Genomic DNA, 17269 nt, shown 5'->3' on the forward strand with positions numbered 1-17269 from the left:
TATAAAATATTAATTAAATAAAAAAAATTAAATTATTATTAAACTAAATAAATAAATTCAGATACGTTCGTATTCAATTTGTTAATGTCCATTAATATAAATTATAAATAGTATTCATAAATAACATAAATGATATGCTACGAACAAAGTCGTGCGAATCGATGCAGATTTACCTTTCTGATCGGTTTACAGATCGATCAGGAGGTCTGTAGACCGATCAGGAAGGCAAGTCCGCAGCGATCCGCTCGGCTTTGTCCACATCATATCATTTCTGTCATAAATAATATCTATAAATAAAACATTTGAATTATTTTTATCAATAAATTTCTTATTATAAATAAGATAAAACATTTTAAATAAATAAATAAATTTTATAATTTTAATTTATAAATCAACTATATATATATCATTAAGAAATAAATAAACTGGCAAATTTATATGCACTTGGAATAATATGCAATAAGTAAAAAAATATGGTGAAAATTCCACACCCGCATGAAACCGGCAGTATGGACCGCGGATGGATGCCGCGCATAGAGTTTCCATGGGACTCTCTCTCACCGCCTCAAATATCATTGCTCTTATAATCTACTCATAGACGCTACCTTCTTTCAGACCCCCAAGCTGCTTGACCCCACATCACATCGTTGCCCATCCGCAAAGCGTGTAATATTCCACACGCATCTGTTTGCGTGCCCCGATATTTGGCTCCGTTGGTTCAGCAAATGTCAGTCCACCACAAATTTATAAAAAATTTTCGTTATTTTAATACAGAAGGCAACTTGGACGGAAGAGACGCAAAAGCAGTCGAAGCCTCATCCTCTTCTGTCGTCTCCTCGATCTCATCCACTCTCAGCTTCCACTCTCGCCTCGATCGAACTCTCTCTCCATGATACTCGCCAAAGCCATCACGATGGAAGCTGGAGGCGGAAGGGAGCCGCCTTGTGTCGTCTATTGCCCGGACCGGTCCTCATCGATGGCCGTTGACGGTAACGACCTGCCTTCGTCGGATGACCTTGGGAAGAAGACCCGAAAGGCCTACACGATTACGAAGTCGAGGGAGAGTTGGACCGAGCAGGATCACGACAAGTTCCTTGAGGCCCTACAGCTGTGAGTTTTCCCTGTGTCCCGATTCTTGTATTGCAAGATTGGGTTTTGGTGCTAGCGTTATCAGATTTACTAGTTCTTAGTTATAGTATATGGTTTCTTCGTGATGTTTGGATTTGAGTTTTCATTGGTTTTGGATATTGCTTATTTTAGGACGCGTATTTGCGTTCTGTAATGGCGATAACTTAATCGCCTAGTTACGCTTTCTTTCGATTCGCATGGTGGATCTTTGGTCTTTTCTGTTGGTACTGCAGGATCTGCTGGCTGCAATTTACCATGCATAAACGTGCTATTGATTGCGGGCGTGCAATTGTTTTTGTTAATTTTTTAAGGTCAAATTTAAATTAAAATGTACCTTCACAATTGATTATATTGATCACTTCAAAGCCATCAAGGCTTAACATCACTAATTTTTTACTGATAAGTGTGGTGGCATGCTACTTCATTTCTCTAGGTTCTTCGTTAAGATTGTCTTAATACAATTTAAATGGATCCTCATTTTTTTAAAGTAAAATAAGCACTATTGCTCTATTATAAGATGAGAAAAATAGATTTCCGTCATTTATTCATGCCCGTAGAAATTTCTACTTTCTGATTCTCAAAGAATGAACGTGAGTTAGTTTGCAGATATAGTTCATTGACATATAAATAATGTTGCAAATTTCTTGTGTATAATTGATTTCTGATCTTTTGCTGATTGCAGTTTTGACCGAGATTGGAAAAAGATAGAGGCATTTGTGGGGTCAAAGACAGTGATCCAGGTAAGCTTCTGAGTCACCTCTGTACTTAGTATTATATATTGTATGTTGTAGGATGTATACATTACAAGTTAGCACTAGATGCCTGTCTATGTGAGCATAAGTGCTTTGTAAAATACATTTGTGTCATCTGTGGGTGGTTTGGTTGTGTGTTAGCTCTCATCTCTATGGATCCAAATTTATAGGTTGAAGTTTTTTTTTTTTTTTTTAAATATGGGCTGATAGTGATTTAGGTAGAATTTCAGGTTTATGTTGGGTTGTACTATTGTCAATCCTTCTCTACTCATGGCATAAGTAGTGGAGAGCACCCATGCAATCCTTCAGCAAGCTTTTGATTCTTTCAACTGAAATGCAGAGTGATTTAATTATATTTATGCTGGCAATCAAACTATGTGAAGGGAAGTCTTGGCGTAACACTAAAGTTGCTACCGTGCGACCTTGTGGTCACGGGTTTGAGTCGTGGAAACATCATCTTGCAATGCAGGGTAGGGCCGCGTACAATAAACGTAATGTGATCCGACCCTTTCCCGGAAGCGTGCATTGGCAGCTTCATGCACCGAAATACCTTTTTTTTTAAAAAAATTAAACTATGTATATATTATAGTTTGGTAATATAATTGTTTTCAATGTTCTTCTATTTGAATTTTTTTGGTTAATTACATAATTTCTTTCTAATTGAAATGGGAATTGGTTGTATGATTGTGCTTTTTTTTCATGAGTTTGACCTTAGGCCTGATTTTAGATGCCTACTTTCTCTAAACAAAAACCTGAATCTCTTTCTCGAATATTCTGTCTTTTGGATAGGGCAAAATCACAATATGTTATATTTGCCGCATGTAATGGTTAGTTTGCAAGTTTATGCAGTTTGCAGATGATTTGCATCAGACACATGAATGAACCATTAACTTAGAATTATATTCCATTATATTTCATTATATTTCATCAGTATTTTATTTTATATGTTCTCATAACCATCATGCCAATATACATTCCGATACCATCAGTAACTTGGTGTGATTGATGTTCACATATTAAATCTTATCTTTATAGATAAGGAGCCATGCACAAAAATACTTTCTAAAAGTTCAGAAGAATGGTACAAATGAGCATGTGCCACCACCTCGACCTAAGAGAAAGGCGGTTCATCCATATCCTCAGAAAGCTGCTAAAAATGGTTTGCACAGTTCATAGTACTTGTTTTTTTTTCAATTGTAAGATGCAGCTAAGAAATTATTATTTTTGGATCAAAAATAGTTTCTCAGATACCTGAACCCAAAAATGTATTCTATGCATCCTGTCCACTTGATGCAGGCGTTTCTTCTACAAGAGAAAGTACATCCATGCCTGGGAACCACACTACCATGACAGTTTCTTCTTTGATTCAAAGATCAGAGCAGCCTGTCAGTACCTGCCATCTTAAGAAAGGTCTGCTGTTTTGATTTCATCTATCTTTTGACCTTTTTGATTTGTCTTCTGATTGCTCAGTTAAATTTGCAGATGCTGTAGTAAATGCAGGAGTTTTGACAGCAAACAATTCCAGCTGTACTAGCACTGAGAGCCCTGGAACATGGTCTGCTTGTGAAGCAATTGATCAGGAAAATTTGGTCACATCTCTTCCCAGTGAGTGCTGTCTTCCACCTATATAACATTCTAGCCGCCTGTCCAAATTAAGAACCTAATTTCATCATCAACCACACTATTTTAAACTGCTGTTTGTATTTTTTTTCATATTTCTTCATTTCCCTTCTTCTCTTCCTTACTTTCTTACCTTTATTTTTATTTTCGTAAGTCATGCCAGACTTCGCCCAGGTGTATGGCTTTCTTGGCAGTTTGTTTGATCCTAGCGCAAGTGGACATTTGCAAAAGTTGAAAGCAATGGATCCAATTGATGTTGAAACTGTAAGTTTCTTGCAGTATCAATTTTCTTAAAGTTTTTTAACATCAAAAGAAATTTTTACAAAGTAGTCATGTATATGGTTCAGAACTCCACATAAACAATGTGTGACTGGTTAGGTAGGATATTTTGACAATTTTTCTTTTAGAAGAACTTGTTTTGTGATTTCTAGTCACTGTGGTAACTTTTTGTGATTTGATCTCTCTTATGTCTCAGCTTGATAAAAAAAAAAAAAAAGCTTGAACACAAATGAGATTTTCCACACATCTTCAATCATGGGGACAATCTTTATATTAAATTTTTGGGCAAAGTTTATAATTTAAATAATCAAGCATCTGCTGCTTTGCTTCCGATCAAATCTTCTTCTTTTTTTTGGGCAAAAGATCAATGACATTTCTTTCATGAAGATATACCTTTAGAAATATAAGAAACTTTCATTCAAGGAAATAATGGGACTTCTCAAATTTTCAATAGCAATCTTAGTTTCTTCTAGATACTTTTAACTTATATGATAACTTAGGCATATATGTCAGTTAAAGGAATCTTGTCAATATGAACTGTCAACGTTACTATTTTGGTGGCATTATGTGAGTGACGTATGAGAACTTTATCTGAGATGATCATTACTTTTTTTTGTGTTTGCATATTTTAGTTTCCTCCTTGAACAATGCATCTATTAGTTTTTCTCTCACAAACCCTTCAAAATAATTGCCATATAGAATCTCATTTTTGAAGTCCAATTGAAATATTTGCCAATTTGGATTAACAACCAACGCAAAATAGTATATATGAAAATAGGATGAGCGTCTTAACTGCTTGTTTCATTAATAAACACCATCTGCTTAAATATATGTTTTAGCAAGATACAATCTTTGTATAACTAATTTTTTCCATGATACTTAAATTTAAGCACATGGATTGGGAATAGGTTGAACTTTAGCTGAAGAAACTAGAACTAATGATTCCTGTCACTAATGTCAGGTACTAATACTGATGAGGAACTTGGCTTTGAATTTGACTTGTCCAGAGTCTGAGGATCATGTAAGTATGCTAATCTTGTAAATATTAATTTTGTCCCCATATTAAACCTGTTTATCTTTTTCAGCTGGATTTTCTTATGATTTATTTGATTTTGTTATTTGGGTTGTTTATATCCTCATGGGTATCTCAATCATTTTGTGTAGGAATGTGTGATAATACAAATTTTGTTACTAAATGTGGGAAAATTTTTAGGTCATTGTTTCTAACACAATCCTCTCTCTGTATCTATCTATCTGTATATATAGTATCTTATTTTACATTTATCTTCCTAAGTTCGAAAATTACTGGTAAACTGTGATCTATTTACCATCAGGCCCTCAATCCTTCCCCTTAACCAATTCACATTTAGTGTAAATACTTTTGTCATAAATGAATCCAAGCCAATGCACATATAATGTAAATTACGCTTTTGTCATAAATGAACTCACTTCTGGACCTCTCAAAAACTTAGTTACCAATTTTCTAATTACGTATTCGAACTGCCAAAAGAAATGATTGTCACCTTGGACGGCACCTATTAACATCTATATCTTTTCCTTTTGTAAGATACTGAACTAAAGCAATGTTCATAATACCTAGATTAAGACACATATGGCTTATGGACTCTATAAATTGCTTACCAAGCTCAATCATCTTGTTACAGGAAAGAATTCCGTGGGGTACCTGTTCTCCCTTTCTTCTTGTATGATTCACCAAGCAATATTACGAATATGTCCGGGAGAATATTTATATATTCATCCCTCTATTATTTCCATTTCTAACACTCTTTTTTAGTAGGTTCAGATATATCATGGAAAACTGCTGGTGGTGTGATCATAGAGAAAGACGATATGTCACCAGAAATGTATGGAGAGGCTTCGAGGCTAAAATTCATAAAGAAGATCTAATTGTGTGCAGAAAGTAGTAGACATTTCTATATGAACCAATAAGGTAACCCATTGGGATAAAACACTAATAACTCAAGTTTTAAGTGCTCCTATAACAACAGTGCAACTAGACAGTGATGGTTTAGTGGAGATCGAATCCAATATTTTAGTAATGGATCGACTGAATTAGGACACCAACGAGGAGTCCTTAGAAGGAAGGAAAGCTTCAGCTTAGTAGCATGTTTCTTCTGTTGGGTTCTCCAAGCATAGCAATGGCGAAGAGGCTATTTAACAAGGAGGAAATTTATAAGTGTTCATAAGGTGTCATTAAGGAAGACGTTGGTGAGCTTAAACACTTGGCTGGCAGAGAGTTGACTCAGTGCTAGTTCAACTGCTTGGGTAACATTTTCAAAGATCAGATGATTCCAAAAGTCACTTAGATGAAACCTAATGAGAAAGGACGGTGAGAAAGTTGCCAAGGCCATGAAGTCAGTATTGACCCTGAAGAAGACCAAGAAGATGAGGACCTTTGTGATTTCTCATCAACTAGCGTGAAGGGGTGGATGCGTGTGTTGAGAGGCAATTAGGGCACTCACGCAGGGATGCTTGGCCGGAGAGGCAGTGGTGAGGATGCTCACATGGGGAATATTCAACATGGATGCTCCAAAAAGAGATGCCTTAGTGACAGGCAATGGATCCTGATGCAGTTGCCAAAGTGTTCATTGAGCATTGCTACTAGAGGTTCAACAACAACCAACAAACACTTAATGGGCTTTACTAGGATGGCGCCTGTGGTTATCCCTTATGGACGACTCTTGTTGATGTCATCTGAGTGAGAGACGACGCTGAGCAATGATGAGAGAGAAGGTATAGATCTGAGACATACATGTAGATGACCAATGTGGATCAGAGTTATGACTTTGATACCATGTTATGGAAAAAGAATCTCACAGGCCAAATCCCTTGTTCTATCTCTTGGCACTTCCTACTGGCGAAGACCTTTCACGAAAGACTGATTCATCACTCACTTGTAATCTGGGATAGCTGCTGTGCTCCAGACATGCATGCGAGTTATTCATGTGTCTCAATCTTAGTTGTCAATATACTTTCACATCTCCAATACCAAAAACCATATAGTTCCATAGAATTGTGAGTTATGCAACAGAAGGTAGACTTTTCTTCATCATGTGGAAGACATTATTCACCATGTTTAGAACTCATGTGAGTTGTAATTTTTGCACATCTGACTTGCTAGATCAGAAGCCTTATATCATCCAGTCACCATCACTTTATTACATTTGTATTGGGTCAGGATCATCAACTTCCCTCTTGTCATGTGGCTATTTTAATTGATGACCAGTATTTCCACTTGATTAAACATCATGATGTAGTAAGATCCTAGCCTATACTAATTAGGCTTAGTCCTGACCAACTAACTTCACAATTCCAGAATATACATGGATAATAGCTTCTCCAGGATCGAGTCCTTGCCTCCTTGTAATATTGTTGAAATGGTGACCATAGTAGGAGAGATTAATTGAGGATGGCCCTTGATTGTGTAGAGCATGATTAGAAATCTCATATTGTGCCTAGAGAAATGGTCAAAACCTATTATTTTGATAAATTATTGAAATTCGATACAACTTGGCACTGAGATGATCTCTCATATCATTCATGTCAACAAATATGATTTCATGGCAACACTCAATACCCATGCTAAATTGTGATAATGTTTTTTTTAAAGTTTGTCTCCGTATATGATAATGTAAAAATTCTAGCATTTCAAATGGAAAACAAACTATATAGTTGTGCTATATTTTTCTTTTTCTTTATGTTTGTTTTCCTTTTATCTCTAATTTACCACTGGCACCATATATCCGAACGCCTGCACGATAGTGAAACAATATGGTTCTAGTGAAAGATCGAAATTGCTTAAATTTCAAACCTTGGTGTAGAGAAATTGTTGCATCCCTAATCAGGATGACTCTAATACCAAATGTTGCAAAATGGAAAGTTGAAGCTTTGGAATTTGAATAACTTTATTGATCTAATTGGATTGTTTACACAGTAGCTCCACTCGCACACCTCACACTCATTTTTATTTCTTCTTCTCTTGTTTATTGTTTCTTCTCTTCATTGTTATGGCATCTACCACCCTATTTGTTGGAGTGGATGGCGGTTAGATATTTTCACAAAACATTTTAGAGAGATCTTTCTAGCCATATGTTTAGATATTTTCTTCTTCTCTATGCCTTTCCTAGGATTACCTAGACTCTTCTAGGTCTTAAAAAGAAACTTACAACACTCTAGAAGCTTGTGGAAAGTTCTAGTAAGCTCTGGTAACTTCTAGGCCCGTCCATGAGTTGGTGATATTTTAACATATAGATGTGGGTCTGCATACACACATAGAAGGAGAAAAGGAAGGATGATGTACTGTGGCAGAGGATGGAGGGGTGGCATATGTGCATCGATTCTATGGCATGCTCGAGTGACAAGGAGAGATTTTGGAGAGATGGTGGTGTAGGGTTATAGTGGAGTTTGCTTTGTGCAAAATCTTAGCCTCCCTCTCAAATGGAAACCATAGTAAAGAATTCTAGGATTCTCCTAATTCCTCACCGAGTTGAGAGGGATAAAATTGTATTATCTAGTCAAAAGAACAATTACACCTATCAATAGGATTAATTAAGCGGATAATGATTTAATAACCCTTGTGTGACTAAATTTATATGTTAAGACCCATATAATTATTAACACTGACATTAGTATTTGCAGAAGCCAGAATCATAGAAAACTGGTGACTGGTCCTACTAACAGGAAAAGAAATAGGATTTCAAGGTTGGATAGTGTTGTTGGTACTAGAAGGGAGGAAGGCATACCACTGATGTGTTCACTTCGTCTTTTGTACTTATCCTCTTCAGATAACTACAGAGACCAAAGAATCCTCTGGACACCAATGGAGCATTGACCTTTTAACGCATAGAAGAGGACAGCAAAGAAGGGCCATATCAGTTAACCACAAGCCATCTTGGATTCTACTAGTAACTCTGATTAGGTTGTCTAAGAGAGTATCTTGGACATTCCTGAACCAACTAAAATTCACCACCTTGGATTCTACTAGTATCTCTGATCAGGTTGTCTAAAAGAGTATCTTGGACATTCGTGAACCAACTAAGTCATTTTTTTTTAGAAAAAAAAAATCCATGAGTCTGACTTGAGCAAGTTGGGTAGGAACATGCACCAACTGATCCTAGGAACATGCACCAACTGATCCGAATATGTGAAATGTGGAGACATTGATTGGGCTGAAGTTGTTATCCTACTAAAATGGCTCTTGATGTGGGTGATATGGAGCTATTGGCATTTTTTTCAATATACATATTTTGTGTGCTTAAGATTGTGTGAGAAGAAGGGTGTTTAGTCTGTCAGGGTTGGTTGGAATGGCCAAGTGGTGATTATTTGATGCTTAGATCCTTTCAAAATCCCACTTAGGTTGTTCAGCATGAAGCTTGCTGCAGCCCCATTCTTTTGTAACAAGTCCAAGTAATGTAGAATTTGACCTTTAATTTTTTTTAAAAATAAATCAGTCCAATAACATAAACAGTGCACATGCTAGTATTTTTTTTAGTATCTCTAGCAAACAAGTGAACTTACACCAAATCTAAGGAGACAGAGCTATTGTATGTTCTATAAATGAGCTCCCTATGATTTTTTTTTTTTCAATTATTCACTCATTTGCTCACTAATCAGTAAAGTACTTGGTTCTCCAAAACTCTCCTCTTGCAAAATCGTTGTGTCACACAAATGTGTGGAATTGCTGGGTAAGTAATGATCCCTACTTGTGCTGTGTTGTCCAAGAGATAATGATTTGTTTGTTGTATTGCTTGTATTGATATTGTCTACAAACACGGTTTGAACCATTGTCCCCGCCTTCTACAACTTGACAGCCAAACTATAGGGCTTAACTAGTAGACCACAACTTGGATAATTCCTGTAGAAAACCTTGAATTAGCTGACCAAACTACAGGACTTCATTACAATAACTATAATCAATCTATATTGCATGAACCCATGAATGACTCCATTATAAAGGTAACTTACAAAGCTCCACTGATTTCATGATCACATCACTCTGCCATCACACAAGCCAACCTCCTCCTGATGTTATATCCATCTTGCGTGTGTGTTTCCTTATACCTGGTTGGACAGATGAATTTGCTGAGTTGGCGAAGTTGCCTTCTTAAGTGGGTTTGTGGTAGGGAATGTATCTTCCGTTATGATTTTCCCATTGGAATTGTTTCTTCTCCTCATTGTGGATGCATACGGTTATCTCCAGAACAGAAGATTTAGTAGTCTTGTTTTTCTTTTGCTTACTGTGTTCATTTCCAGGGTGCTACATTTCAAGTCAACTGTTAACTTTCAACAATCAATGTGAAGCCACAGTTAATGGGCTTGAAATTTGGTTATACGAGACACAAACTGAATAATCATTAGCTGAACTCAGCTCCGATTGACTTCTGATATTGTGCTTGGAATCTGCAAAACCTGATTGTTTCTTGTTAGAAACTATCTGAACTTGCTACTCCTGGGTTTGTTGACTTGGAATCTAATAGTTGGATGGCCTTTGCCTATTACTGATTTGGATGTGTTTGCGTGTCTTCAGAATTAGGATTTACCACCACACTTTCAACCAAATCTTGTTGAACATCTGTTAAGCATGTGAATTGCATGCGAAGGATATGATGGCGATGATCACATGGATAATCAGTAGAATTTTCCCTCAACATTTATTGTTCTAATCCAGATGAACAATAGAGTATTTGACTTTCAAAACTGAAAGATAGCTGGAAGTTTAGTGGCTGTCAGTTCATGTAGCAATCTTTATAGTTAGCTCAACTTTGGCAGAATGGTCTGTCTGGCAATAATAATGAACAATTGACTTGATGTTTGTGCAATGACATTTCCTTAGAAGATACAACATTGTCTGACACTGGTGTGTTCACATTTTAAGGTGATCTTGTATGGCTTGCAAAAAATTAGCTCAAGCAAGAGTATTCGTTGTGGTCATCCATTTATTTTAACGTCTAAAGAACAGTACTGAATGTTGCATGCTTACAAACTCCGTATGTTTTTTTGGGACTCGTGTTTGCATTATTTAACTCTGGTTTCTTGTAAATGGTTGCAACCCAAATTTATTCCTACTTTTATCAAGAACACATGTCACTTGCTATTTTGAAATTACTGTGCCTAAATTTATCTTGTCAAGGTCGCATGTTTTTAGATTTTTATGCTTGTTACTAACTTACAGACTTACGAACTTTCTTACAATAACCTCATGCAGAGAATGCTACTTTCAACTTATGGCAATGATATGGAAGAAGTTAATGCACATAATATCAGCAACTTGTTTCATTCAAGAGATGCTGCAATTATCCCTCTTGTGTGAGTTGATTCGCTCGCCACACAATATCAGTTGGTCCTAATACTGTCAAATTGACACGCTAACACAAGTATTTTGTTATCTAGGGTTCAAGGAGAATAACTACAAGAATATTCTTACAGCTGATGGTGCATGCATTTCTCTCTGTAGCCCATGCAGCATCTCTTAACATCGCACATTTGTTTAGTTGTATTAGGGAGAGTACTGAGAACTCGAGCACGTTGTATCTCTTAGTAATAAAGATGGTATATTTGTACAGCAGAGTGTCCATGCGAGTGGGTTTTGATTGTATATAATAGTTTAGAGCTTCTACGCTGGTTTATGAAAAGCTTCCATTCCTTGAGGTTACAAGGTCATTTTGCGTGCCTGCCGTGTTTTGTTTTCTGATGCCTACGTGATGCATAAATTACCCCTTTGCAATAATAGTTCACGAGAGTGGTTATTATTATTATTTTTTTCTAGTATTCTTATGTTTCATTAGGCAAGGTGGACGTCCAAATTGGACAAGCAAATCAGGTCTGACGGTGAAAGTTGGATATAATATATCAGTGTGGCCAGATTCGATTTAGGTGAGATGTACTAGTTGGTCGATCGAATTAATCAAAGTGTGCAAACATAAGTCAGTAGCCAAAGTTGGTCTTGATGGATCAGTCGGATGCATGCGTGAGATACAGTATATCACATAGTGATCTTTTATCCTCGTGAATATTATTCCTTCTTTATTACATATAGCAAACAAATGTAAATATTTATATTAAACGTCTATTTCACTTGAAATGGGCTTTAGAAATGTTTTTTTTTTATCCAGACCATTAATGTTGTCTCGTGCCCTTTTCCTTGACTAAGCGTGCGACTGCAAATCGCAATTAATCAGCTTAATGCCATGGACCATCACATTTGTCTGCTTCTCCGACACGATTTGATTCGACGGTTTTCGCATGTGCGGATCCATTTATATAATTTGCATGCGATCGATCGGTGGAGCTGCTGCTGCTTCTTCTGCCCGCCTGTCACAGCTTTAATGTCCGGCGCTGGTGAAATCTAATTAGGCGCCTCCGTACGTGGTTGGGGCCGGCCGGGGACGTCACGCCATGTGAATTCCTGGAATCTCGACACTCTAAATCCAGCTAAAGATCCAGGGGACTGGATCGGCCCTGCCAAGAGCAGAGGCACGGTTGTGGAGTTTTAGTCGGGGAAATAGTCTCCACACATTCTGAAATGGAGTAAATGACATGCATACACAGTTAGGGAGGAGGAGGAGGACGAATGCAAGGGGAAAGAGTCTGATCTTTTGGAAGGACAAATTTCAGAGCATCATTTGATTTTAAAAACTTAGGAGTGCAAAATTTCTTTCTTGTTTTTTTCTGTCATTTCTTAAAAGACGAGATATTTTATGAATCAGTTTCCCACATGACATAATAATGCTCTCTCGCTTCATCTAAGACTAAGACAAGCTATTTATGCAAATCTAACTGTTAAGATATTACGTCAATTCAGTAGGGGGAACATAATAAAGGTTTATAAGATTTGCTAGGGAATAGGCATCGAAGGACAATTTGGTGCGCGAGTAGAGAATCCCATCACATTTAGGGCTGTAAATGAACCAAGCGTTCGTGAACAAGCTTGGTGTTCGGCTTGGTAAGAGCTTGTTTATGTTCGTTCATTATACATAAGATTGATTAAACAAACAAACTTGAACAACTCGTTAAGCTAAACAAATAAGCTTGAACACATATGTGTTCAGCTCGTTAACGTTCGTGAACAACGTTCGTGAACAATGTTCACGAACCATATTTATTAATAAAACTCTTTTCAATATGCTAAATAAATAATAAAATAAATAAATAAATTTAAATGATCAATCTTAATAACTAATCAAACAATTAAAAATTTCAAACAATTAAACAAGCTTGAATTGAGAGCTTGATAACATCTAAACGAACCAAGCTCAAACCAAGCTCAAGCCAAGCTCGAACCAAGCTTAAACCAAGCTCAAGCCAAGCTTGAATTGAGAGCTTGATAACATCTAAACGAACCAAGCTCAAGCCAAGCTTCAAACAAGCTCAAGCTCATAAAAACTAAACCAAGCCAAGCTTGAACACTCATTTCAAAAGCTTGGTTCATTTTAAGCTCGGCTCGGCTCGGCTCGGTTATCTTATCAAACAAGCTTGAACACCCTAAAGCTCGGCTCGGCTCGACTTGTTTACAGCCCTATTCACATTTAAAAAAAGAAAGAAGAGAGGGAGAGAGAGGAAAAATCAAAGAAAGAGAACCATATGCTTAGGCCACTTTGTATACTCATATAATTAACCTTGCTTTCGTCCAACCAAATGCTCTATGTTTCTTTTGATCGGACACTATCCATACTTCTCGGTTGTATTTACTTATCCTTGACCAAATTCCCCTTATACTTCACCTCTGGTTGGGCTCTAGTCCTGGATGGTTTGGTCAACCGGACATATGGTCATGCTGACCGGACAAATGGTCAATCCAATCGGAGGGCTATGGTCAAGCCGACCGAGGCATGCCCCCTAGACCGACAGGATATGCCTTAATTATCCACATGATACTAGTTGTTACGATAGTAGATACAATGGGATACCCTCCACCACAGTATCATCGTCCCTATTGCAATTAATGCATCATTAATATGGATATGATAAATGCGCAAATAATGTGGATACGAGTAATACAACATTAATGTAGATATGAGAGAGTTTTAGTGGTGTTCTTATAAAAAGGGGTCTGAAATTGCGGACAGAGGTAAGGGATGACCTCTAATGAGCTTGTAGAACCTTAAATTAATGTTGAAGATTGCAGCTCTTCAATTTACTCCAGCATGACGATGAGTTATAGCTAATAATGAAATTTTACAAGATTAGAATCAAATTTAAAGAAGAATACTTTTAATTGATAAATTTAAATTTGATGCTTCTGTTTCAAAAAAAGAAAAAAGAAAAAGACAAAAATAGGAGCAGCAATAATTCGAGCAGCAGACGGAAGAGCTGCAGCAGTTTTGGCCGGTAACGGAGGGCGGTCAGCTGAATGAATGCGCCTGTTGGCCTCGCCACTGTGGCATGACAGCAACGCCTCCGCCCCACTCGGTCCCTCTCCTCCTTCCGTCGCTCTTGTACGCGTTCACCTCAGCCACTGACGTCCAGGATCTGCCTGTCTGTCTGCCTGCTTGCCTGCCTTTTCATTACGATTCCTTGATTGCAGTGTTTTGTTCATTAATTTTTGATCGATGCTAGTGAACTATATGAAGGCCGGGCATGACGTTGCAGGATTTCAATAGTTTGTTAAAGACTTGGAAGCAGCAGGAAGAGTACAAGCAATATGGAAAAGCTATTCCCAACTAGGCAGAGATCTTTTCCCTTTCTCCTTTTTTTTTCTTGGAAAATTTTTAAAAAGAAAATTAATACAAAATTTGCAGCAGTGAAGTTTGAGTTCTGTAGTAAATTAGGTATACTAATAAGTATTTTTTTTTATTCAGATTGATATATAAACTATGGTTTTTATTAGTAAATATATATACTGATATATATTTGCCTTAGTGATGTTTTCTTTGTAGATCCACAACTGAAATTTTTATGAATGAGTGCTCACGTATTCGCTCCTTTATATAAATTGTAAAAAACGAAATGTATATTTTTTATTAAATATTTTTATAAATGAGTTATTATCAAATATATTTTTTATTCCACTTTGGATAACATCTTATTATATATTTTTAACTTAAATTCATCTCTTTAAATGTAAGGAACTTTTGAAACTTTTGAGTGGAGTTTGCAAGACTTACATGAATTCAACATAAATTATTAGTACAATTGACCTATAGTCAAAGTTAATTAGGTTGATGAAAGTTGAGTTGGGGGTTCGATATTTGATCAGTATATTAGTTGGTTGAATGAGATATTAAATAGTCAAGATTGACCAGATATTTGAAAGTCAATCAATATGTTAAGTTAATTGATCGAATACTTAACAAGATATGAAAAGATGAGAATTCGGTCTTGAAAAGATTGAAATATAGTTGTCAGTTGATTACTAGGTAGTAACAATTGATTAGCAAACCCTAAATCCTGAATTTGGGGTTAGGAGGTTTGAGCAAACAAAATTAGGTTCGGGGTGCTCGAGGAGCTTGGGCTGCTCAAACATGTGAGACACTCAGGTAGTCGGCCACGAACTCATGCGCGATCTCAAAGTCAGGGTTCTCGAGCGAGTACCCAACAATCCACTTAGACTCGGGTTGATCGAATTCTGGGTGATTGGGCATGCACGGGAGTCAGCCACAACTCACTCAGACTTGGGACACGGTAGTCGAGCGCTGCAACCCACTCGGGCTTGTGAACAGTTGTTAGTGTAATTGAACTTTGGTCAATATTTACTAAGCTCGGTTGACCATACTCAGTGTGACTCGAGTTTGTATGTTAGTTTGCAAGAGAAAAGTCCAAATAGTTCATGGTTGACCGGACACTTGACAGTCATAAGTCCAACAAGGGTTTGATATAAGGCGTGAAGTTCTAACAAGTCAAGATTAACTGGATGCTAGACAATAAGGAAGTATCGATAGGTCAAGGTTGACCAATACTAATTAATGATGAAGTCCAGACAGGTCAAGATTAATCAGATGCTAGACAACGATGAAGTCTCGGTAGGTCAAGGTTAACTAGATACTATGTTAGGACTTGGCGAGCTAGAGGGGCGGTGAATATCTCTGATCACTTTGTCTTAATTGTGTGCTCATAGTTTGAATGCACAATGGAAATTTGAATCAACCTTGACGCCACATGTACAATACTGAGATTTTACTTGGCATTCGACTCTTAAGGTGACTAATCTAAGACCTAGTCCTAGCGATCTACCATCACTAAATCTTTTCCTTCTCGGATACCTTCTGAAGCGGAAAAGTCTCTTACAATATTTGATTACAACAATACAACAAGAATATAGGGGACGAAAGCAAATACAATAAGTATAAACAACTTTACATGAATTATGCTTTGAACGCTTTCTTATTGTTTGGAATTGCCCCTTATTGGTGTGAAAATGCATCAACACTTCACTCTCAAACCTCCATGAACCGACACTTCAAATCTCCTAGCTCTTTTAAAGCCTTTAGGTTGGGGCTGATTTCAGCCTATTAGTCGACTAATCTTACCCATCAGTCAATTGATATGGTCTCCAACACTATTCTTGTTGTTGAACGACCTCTGAACTTTTTGAAATCTGTCTGATTTTTTAATCATTTGAACATCAATCAACTGATTCATCTGAGTAATTGACTGATAGCAATAAGTTGAATCTCATAGTCAAATTGATCTGCTCCTATTCACCTCTTGATTGACATCACTTGACTGATGTCAACTATCAGTTAAGTAAAAAAATCGGATTGACATGCTTCTATTCAGTTATGATTGACATCAATCAACTGACACTTATAATTAGTCGACTGATATTGAGTTTTGCAAACCCCAAAACCTGAACAAAACCTTTTTCTTTGTTTGCTATAGTACCCCATCATCAATCGACGGTAACTATAGAACACTATAGAAAACATTATTCACAGTATTGTAGAAACACTGCATTAGTATTATAGCAATCGTATTTTTGAGGTTTTGAGAGTTTTGCGTCCATTATTCGATCGATACATCCTATTAATTGACTAATACTCCTATTTTAGCCTTATTAAAGCTGAATTCTTGTCTTGTTAGATATTTTGTTATCCTCAATCTATCAGGACTTCATTTGCCCAATATTGGTTAATCCTTGATCTATCGGGATTTCACTTGCCTAGCATTTGGTCAACTTTGACCTGCCGGGACTTCATCGTTACTTAGCAGCTGGTCAACCTTGACCTGCCAAAACTTTATCGTTACCTAGAATCCAGTCAACCTTGATTTACCAAGACTTTACACCTCATGTCAACTCTCTGTTGGACTTTCAATTACCAAGTGTTCGGTCAACCTTGACCCGCTTGGACTTTTCTATTGTCAACTACCTGTTGGACTTCCAATTACCAAGTGTCGTTTAACCATAATCCACTTGAACTTTTCGTCTCGTACCAACTCCATGTTAGACTTTTGACAGCCAAGTGTCCAATCGACCGTGACCCACTTGAACTTTTCATATCTTGTCAAATATTCAGTCAACTTTAACGTATTTG

The 17269-nt window shown here is 37.0% G+C and overlaps 1 protein-coding gene across 6 annotated transcripts; it reads left to right on the top strand.

Annotated features, from left to right (window-relative positions):
• The first annotated feature begins 763 nt into the window (after positions 1-763).
• LOC122055910 (protein REVEILLE 6-like) lies at positions 764-11466 on the top strand. 6 transcript variants are annotated; one of them, XM_042617592.1, is made up of 11 exons: positions 764-1110; positions 1811-1868; positions 2916-3039; positions 3177-3290; positions 3363-3485; positions 3655-3764; positions 4741-4800; positions 5444-5459; positions 5575-5730; positions 11005-11105; positions 11190-11466. In XM_042617592.1, the coding sequence occupies exons 1-9, from the start codon at positions 890-892 to the stop codon at positions 5685-5687; spliced, it is 939 nt and encodes a 312-aa protein (XP_042473526.1). In that variant the 5' UTR covers positions 764-889; the 3' UTR covers positions 5688-5730; positions 11005-11105; positions 11190-11466. The 6 variants fall into 6 exon arrangements, with proteins under 6 accessions (XP_042473526.1, XP_042473528.1, XP_042473531.1 ...); XM_042617594.1 differs by having other exon boundaries at positions 765-1110; positions 5444-5482; positions 5584-5730; XM_042617597.1 differs by lacking the exon at positions 5444-5459 and having other exon boundaries at positions 765-1110.
• The last annotated feature ends 5803 nt before the right edge of the window (positions 11467-17269 follow it).

Source organism: Zingiber officinale, chromosome 3B, assembly GCF_018446385.1.
Source record: "Zingiber officinale cultivar Zhangliang chromosome 3B, Zo_v1.1, whole genome shotgun sequence".
NCBI lineage: Eukaryota > Viridiplantae > Streptophyta > Magnoliopsida > Zingiberales > Zingiberaceae > Zingiber > Zingiber officinale.

Bases quoted from the DNA above. Each gene is read 5' to 3' on its own strand.
- LOC122055910 (XM_042617592.1), top strand. From the start codon at position 890: ATGATACTCGCCAAAGCCATCACGATGGAAGCTGGAGGCGGAAGGGAG. The intron at 1,869-2,915 runs GTAAGCTTCTGA...TTATCTTTATAG, and splicing joins GGTCAAAGACAGTGATCCAG to ATAAGGAGCCATGCACAAAA. The intron at 3,765-4,740 runs GTAAGTTTCTTG...CACTAATGTCAG, and splicing joins ATCCAATTGATGTTGAAACT to GTACTAATACTGATGAGGAA.